General features: G+C 51.4%; 1 protein-coding gene across 2 annotated transcripts; it reads left to right on the forward strand.

Annotated features, from left to right (window-relative positions):
* The first annotated feature begins 1,511 nt into the window (after nucleotides 1–1,511).
* Nucleotides 1,512–6,041, forward strand: LOC123098180 (uncharacterized). 2 transcript variants are annotated; one of them, XM_044520094.1, is made up of 12 exons: nucleotides 1,512–1,877; nucleotides 1,976–2,094; nucleotides 2,178–2,299; nucleotides 2,587–2,670; nucleotides 3,153–3,269; nucleotides 3,431–3,874; nucleotides 3,978–4,375; nucleotides 4,482–4,581; nucleotides 4,681–4,737; nucleotides 4,834–4,920; nucleotides 5,031–5,159; nucleotides 5,286–6,041. In XM_044520094.1, the coding sequence occupies exons 3-12, from the start codon at nucleotides 2,240–2,242 to the stop codon at nucleotides 5,664–5,666; spliced, it is 1,857 nt and encodes a 618-aa protein (XP_044376029.1). In that variant the 5' UTR covers nucleotides 1,512–1,877; nucleotides 1,976–2,094; nucleotides 2,178–2,239; the 3' UTR covers nucleotides 5,667–6,041. The 2 variants fall into 2 exon arrangements, with proteins under 2 accessions (XP_044376029.1, XP_044376030.1); XM_044520095.1 differs by having other exon boundaries at nucleotides 1,983–2,094.
* The last annotated feature ends 1,234 nt before the right edge of the window (nucleotides 6,042–7,275 follow it).

Below are 7,275 nucleotides of genomic sequence, written 5' to 3' on the forward strand. Positions count from 1 at the left end.
GAGTTCAGGCTTCTGTGGCAACGATGATGGTGGGAGCGATGTCGGTGATGCGGCAATGGTTGCGGTAGTCGGCTCTTCTTCGGCGTGTCCACGGTATTGCCTCGGTTTGCTTGTTGCTATGGAGTCGAAGCTACGGCGGCGAGGCCCTGTGGTATACGATGACTGGCTGCAGGTTGCCCATTCGGCGATCTCTCGTGGCGCCAGCCGTGCCTGGTTTTGTCCTACTGAGTTCTCCGTCAGAGTTGGAGTTGCGCTGTTTGGCCGCAGGAGGCTGAGGTTTTGGCATAGATCTTCATGCAGCTTCACGCGTCCGCTACAGTGTGGGTTGAGTCAACGATCGCCTGCGGCGAAGTGGGAGTCGTTTGCTCAGAGTGTAGGGATGGCGATGACGCCTCTAGGGAAGGAATGATGACGATGACGCCTGCGTGCGGTCTCGTCGAGGCCCTCTTTGGAGTGGTGTGCGTGGGGCTTTCTATGTGTGCCGCTCAGCGGTTGTGAGGGTTTTAGCCCGGTTCTCCATGATTAACTGGGCAATCTGGTTTTCGCTCGGTTTTTCCTAATTAACCGAGCAACTCTCTTCTGCTTAATTAATCGATGAGGCGAAACTTTTTGCTCCGTTTAAAAAAAAGAGATTGGTCTAGCTAGCAGGACATGGTCCCGGTCGCTGTGGATATCTTGTGAGACTGACAAGGGCTCAGTTTACTACTAGACAGTACTATACATACATGTGGTGAGCGTGTCACATGACCTGCCAAAGTTGTTTCTCACGGAGGTCAAGCAGCAGCAACCGCAGCAGAGGCAGCGCATCAGGGCAAAAGGAGCGCCTGTTTCGAGGTGAAAAGAGGACAGATTCACCGCAGTCAACAGTGGACGTGTGCCTGTGCCTGCCCATTTCCTTGGCCGCTTTCTCCGGGGTTTTGGACTCGTGGGCTCTTGCTCCCTCCCTCCCTCTCTCTGCGATCTCCACCGTCCACGCTCTCTGCTCGCTCGTGTCTGGTGCGTAGACACATAGGACGACTTCCATCAATTGCCTCGGCAGTGAGCAGCGTAGCGTAGCGTAGCAGAGTCTTCACATTCACAGGCAGGTCAAAGAACGGAGCCATGCATGTTACTGTGCCTGCCTGCATGCTGACTTGCTGCGCTGTTTTTTTACCTCCCCTGCCATATCAGCTCATCATTACCGTCCAGGGCTTCAGGCAAAACCTGCATAATGCGTATGAAAATGCAACCGATACCATCCTTTTCACCGAGAGCAAGCAAAAGTCTTGAGCTATTAGATAACCCAAGCTAAGTGGCGCATGATTAAGGTAATAGGAAGGATTCAGTTAAATTAACCCATCAGCATGTGATCTGAACATCTGACGTAACAAGAGAGTAAAAGGGCGAGCAGCCTTGCACGGAGCAACATAGCATGTGGGGATAAGTAAAGAAAGGGTTTCCAGATCTGGATAGAAGAGAGTCGCCCGCCCGGAGGCCTCACCTCACCTCACCTCTAGTCCAGTAATAATAATAATAAAAACTTTGCATAGAAAAGGAGTGAAGTTGGTAAGTTTTTGGTCAGGCATAAATATACATCAACACCATAAACAAAGCATCGGAACAGCCTGACAGAGCAGAGGACCGATCGGAATAGGCGTACGATTCTCATAGGAGCAGTGGAGGTACCCTCTCTAGCACTTACCCGCACCTCCCTCAAGTTCATCCGTCGCCCTCATGCTCCACGCACACGGCCACCGAGAGAAGAGGAAGCAGCTCCGGGACAAGGGAAGGGAGACATTCAGAAGGCAGCCCAGCCCAGTGGTTTCGTTGGTTAGGTGATCGACTCCTCGGCAACAACTCCGAGAAATCCCGCCCCTTGTGCACGATTTTTGTGTAAGGTGAGATTCCTCTCCCTCTCCATTATAGGAGAGCGTCTCTCATTACCCGCCTCTCTTTCCTGTGGGTTTCTGGCCTGTGTGTGATACACTGGCTGCAGATTTCAGGTTTTAGCTTGGCTGGGTTCACCTGTGGGATCAGGCCGGAGGAGAGGAGCCATTCTTGAGCTCAGCTGCTGCAGTGGACTGGCTCAGCAATGAATCGCACCTGCTCCAAGAGGTTCGCACCATGCTTGCGGTTTCTTTTACAGCATGCTGTTTGGATTCTGGACTGGTCTCATGATATGGTTCTGCATTTCTTAGGTAGAAGAAGCACTTGTCGGCGAACTCAAATCGGCGGTGGTTTTGTTCTAGTAGGAGAAATAATGCTCGGAATGGAGAGCGTGGATTCGCCGTCCCCGAGGTGCCATGCTCAGCATCAACAGGTAAATTGGCAGTTGCAGAGATAAAATGGCGCCATTGTTTTTTCTCTTAATATGCATATAAGCAGAGTCAGTTTTGCTGTTAGATTGATTGTCGCAGCAGATAATCCAGGGATATTTTTCTCTTATCATTTTTCCATCCTGTAGAAAATCCCCATCTCTGAACCAGTTTGTTTTGTCAAGGATCAAAACCGTCTTGGTTACTGTATTTGATAAATGCCTTGGGGTGTATGTGTTTTTACTGCAAATATCTCATATTTTCTGTGTTTTTTTTCTTTCTCTTTTGCAAGAATGCCGGCGGACCGAAGGATTATAACAGCACCAGTAAAAGGCAGCCGCACAGCACTGAGATTCCATGCTCTTTGGTACAAGAGGTAAATGATTGAAATCAACAAAAATCCCATTTTGGCTCACTACCATATTTCAATGGCATATGGCCCATGTCAGACCTCTCTTATTAATTGCTTTCAACTTACTTGATTGTTTCTTAGTTGCTCGTGATTCTGACTTGTCCCTCTTCTCTTAAATGCCATATCCATGGACTAATTTGGCCAATTATACGAATTTCTGCAGGAAAATGCCAATTATCTGAATTTTGAGATTCAGTTCATGTTCATCACTTGTCCATCGTTGGTACAATATTACATGAAAAAGCTACTCAGTTGCCCTGTGTAAAAAACAAAAAAATGAATTCCAAATTTGAGAAATTTAAGGGGTAGGGTAGGCATTGTTGCCCGCAACAATATCGTTATCCCAGTACGGTATAGGACCAGAGAATCAGTCGGACTGTATGTTTGTTGACATATGGTGGTACTTCAATTCGGTTCTGATACTCATGATGATGTTGCTTCTGCAGGTCCAACACCTCGAGAAGCGACTAAATGATCAGTTTGCCATGCGGCGTGCTCTAGAGAAAGCATTAGGTCACAAGCCCTGTGCCATCAATTTATCGAGAGACTGCTACCTTCCAAAGGTAATTCTTTTTCCTGATGTAGCGATGCCGGAAGAATCAGAAAATTCAGATTTAAAACACATCATCTTCAGGAATGTTGTATGCTATGCACATCTTTTTTGGAGGGCTGCATGTTTGAATTCCTGATTCAAAGCAACTATGTATGTTTCATGTCATGTCAGCCTACTGAGAAGCTCATAAAGGAGATTGCGGTACTGGAGCTAGAAGTCATATGCTTGGAGCAGCATCTCCTGACACTCTACCGTCAGGCGTTTGACCAACAATTGTGCAGCACGGTTTCTGCTTGTGACTTGGAGGGGAGAAGCAGGCAATCAGCAAGGTCGTTTTCAGGCACACTCTCTGAAACTTCGGCGCACGATTTCTCAACCCCAAAGAAGCACCAATTGGTGCAGTCCAGCCGCATCGTTCAGGCACGCAGATCGACAACGGCAGCGCTTAATAGTGAGCCCGGCATTTCACGGCACAATGATAGCAAGACCGTTATCGGGCGCAGTCATTCCTCGCTCCTGCCGCGTTCCATCTGCTCGGCTAGAGTATCTCCTTCAGCGAACAATCTTGCTAGAGCTCTTAAACCATGTCATACCTCGCCTCTAACATTCGTTGAGGTACACAACGATGCCTGAATATTCATTTGTAACCTGTTTACCAGTGATCCTGGTTGCTGTAGGCCTGTTGCAATGTTGGTACTAACGTCGCTTTCATAAGCAGGAGGGCAAGTGCATGGATTCCAGTATTGTAAGCTTAGCAGATATCCTGGGTACCAGGATTGCAGATCATGTTCCTCAAACACCTAACAAGATATCCGAGGACATGATCAAATGCATTGCCGGCATATACATCAGGATCAGAGATGTCAGTGCCGTGCAACGCGCCTTCTTCCCCTCACCATGCTCGTCCTTTTCATCGGCGAGTGGGATATCTTCCAAATTTACTGGGGACATATGGAGCCCCAGATGCAGGAAAGAGAGCTTCATCGAGGCATGGCAGGACAGTTCATTCAGTTCAGGTGATTTGGGCCAGCAATGTGATTCTGTAATTGAGGTGTCTGCTCTGTGCAAGGGGGCTCAGAGGTCTGCCGATGTGAAAGACATGTTGTGTAAATACAAGTGAGTGTTTTTTTCATGCCATATCGATGTGTTTCAGTCCATACGTTGAGCAAATGATCCACATAGCTATTTGTGTTTGACAGATTGTCATGTTGTCACTCTGCAGATCACTTGTTCAGCTGCTAGAAACGGTCGATCTCGGTGGAATGAAGAACGAAGAAAAACTCGCTTTCTGGATCAATGTGCACAATGCCATGATGATGCATGTAATGCAACTAGTTTCTTAGCCTGTACTTGTATATCTGACCATATTTTCCAAATTGATGGAATGATGGACTTCAATCCTAACATTGTTATTTTTTCAGGCCCATATTGAATACAGGATCCCGCAGAGTAACAGCAAGAGAATGCTGCTTACTAAGGTCGTAGCCCACATCGAACCGGAACCTGTTTATATACAACAGCACCTACTCATCCCCTCTCAAAATTTTAACCTGGCAAACATTTTTGCACCACAGGTATCCTACATCATCAGTGGGCAGAGAGTGAACGCGGAGTTGATAGAGTACCAGATCTTGTGCTGCCGGGTGCACTCTTCTGGACAGGTCCAGAATTCGACCCCCTCTTCTCAATTTCTGAACTCCATTTTCTTTTGCTAGTTGGCATTGCAAATAATGGTTCTGATTTGCTCTGCTTCCCTTTTCAAATTCTGCAGTGGTTCAGGCTGCTCCTGTACCCGAGATGGAAGCCCAGAGACAAGGATGAGCTGCAGGGGTTCGCCGTCGACCGGCCCGAGCCTCTGGTGCACTTCGCGCTCTCCTCCGGAAGCCACTCGGATCCAGTGGTACGTACGCGCGGATCACCGACGCAATCCGACACCTGTAGCTCCAATAATTTATGTTCTGCAATAGCGCATGGAACTGACTGACGGATCGTCTCGTCTTGATCTGTGCCCTCCGTCACTCGTCAGGTGCGGCTGTACAGCCCGAAGCGGCTGTTCCAACAGCTGGAGGCGGCCAAGGAGGAGTTCATCCGGGGCAACGTGGGCGTGCGCGGGTCGGGGCGCGGCAGGAGCAGGGTGATCCTACCCAAGGTGCTGGAGTCGTACGCGAGGGACGCCGGGCTGGCCGCGCAGGAGCTGCTGCGCGTGGTGGAGCCGTGCCTCCCGGAGGGCCTCCGGGCGGCGGTGCGGCAGCAGGGGAGGCCGCGCGGCGGCGGCGGCGGCGTGGAGTGGAGGCCCCACAACATGACCTTCAGGTACGCGCTGGCGCGGGAGCTGGTGCCGGTGGGGTCCCCCGCCGGCGTGCAACAGGCGGTGACGCCTTCGGTTGCACGATCCCATGAGCCATGATGGTGATGATGGTGATGGCATGGCGTGGTGCTTGGCAGCTTGCTCCGTGCAAGAGTCCAAGAGATGCAGCGGGAGATTCAGATCTGCAGTCATCTTCTGGGCGTGATCGTGTTGGATGTACAGGGAGAAGGGTGGATACGGGGCATACGGCCAAGGCACAAGGACCGCATGAGTGTCGACGTGTATATCTGTTGCGAATTTGCGATGTCATTCGTCGATACGCGCTCGCGGCTCGCACGGAGATGTACAACATGATCGGTCGGGTTCGGGTTCACGGAGAAAAATCAAGTAGCGGGGGTGCCTCTTTGCATGACTCCTCCCTGAGCTTTGGAAGGCAATGTATGCGGAAATGAAATGAGTTCCCCGATTCGCTAATCCCAGCAACCCCTCTTAATCTCGAATACGCGAAGGTAGCGTATCATTGTATTGATAGACGGAGAGAAAAAAATATAGGGATGGGAGTCATAGTCTCGTGCGCACGGATAGCGAGCCTATGAACCCAGGGGAGCAGAAGGCAAGGGTTGCTCAGCCCCAACACTTACAAGGTCAGGTTACAAAACGGTTCGAGGCGAGCCCTCGAGCTCCAGCGGCAGCCCAGGAGCGAGCTTCGTCTTTGATTGCGGCGATCAGGGAAGAGGAGGAAGGGGTAATCTTATCGAAGATGATCGCGTTCCGGTGTCGCCAAAGGGACCAAGCAATGAGGGAGGCGATAGTGGCCAGGCCACGCCTACGCGCAGCCGGGAGGAGAAGGATGGCTGCGGAGAGCCAGGCAAAGTAGCCGGTGGTGCCATCCGGCGCAGCCGTCGTTGGGGAACACCACGAGAGGATCTCGTGCCATGTGATGCGCACGAACACGCACCCCACCAAGATATGATGGAGTGTTTCGGGTTCCTGACAGTAGAAGACACACACGGGTTCGTGTGGCAGGCCTCGCCGGGCCAGGCGGTCAGCAGACCAGCACCTGTTAAGGGATGCGAGCCAGATGAAAAATTTGACCGAGGTGGGGGCACTAGTTTCCCAGGTGAGGCGCCAAAACTCGGAGTCCGTGGAGCCATGGAATAGGGCGCTGTAGCAGGAGGAAGCAGAGTAGACGCCATTGGCGGTCCATCGCCAGCGAAGCAGGTCTGGACGCGGGGCGAGCTCGACGAGCTAGAGGCGGCGCCAGAGCCCCACATACTCAACCGCAGCCGCGGTGTTGGATAACGTAGCAGAAATTCAAAATTTTCTACGCATCACCAAGATCAATCTATGGAGTAATCTAGCAACGAGGGGAAGGGGAGTGAATCTACATACCCTTGTAGATCGCGATGCGGAAGCGTTGCAAGAACGCGGATGAGGGAGTCGTACTCGTAGCGATTCAGATCGCGGTTGATTCCGATCTAAGCACCGAAAGTACGGTGCCTCCGCGTTCAACACACGTGCAGCCCGGTGACGTCTCCCACGCCTTGATCCAGCAAGGAGAGAGGGAGAGGTTGGGAAGACTCCATCCAGCAGCAACACGACGGCATGGTGGTGGTGGATGAGCGTGGCAATCCCGCAGGGCTTCGCCAAGCACCGCGGGAGAGGAGGAGGAGGGAGAGGGGTAGGGCTGCACCAAAAGGAGACGTTC

The sequence above is a fragment of the Triticum aestivum genome, chromosome 4D (assembly GCF_018294505.1).
Source record: "Triticum aestivum cultivar Chinese Spring chromosome 4D, IWGSC CS RefSeq v2.1, whole genome shotgun sequence".
In the NCBI taxonomy this organism is placed as follows: Eukaryota; Viridiplantae; Streptophyta; class Magnoliopsida; order Poales; family Poaceae; genus Triticum; species Triticum aestivum.

What these genes read in the sequence shown, in the direction of transcription:
- LOC123098180 (XM_044520094.1), top strand. Translation starts at nt 2,240, where the DNA reads ATGCTCGGAATGGAGAGCGTGGATTCGCCGTCCCCGAGGTGCCATGCT. An exon ending in GAGACTGCTACCTTCCAAAG is followed by an intron (nt 3,270 to 3,430) that starts GTAATTCTTTTT and finishes ATGTCATGTCAG; the next exon opens with CCTACTGAGAAGCTCATAAA. An exon ending in GAAGCCACTCGGATCCAGTG is followed by an intron (nt 5,160 to 5,285) that starts GTACGTACGCGC and finishes GTCACTCGTCAG; the next exon opens with GTGCGGCTGTACAGCCCGAA.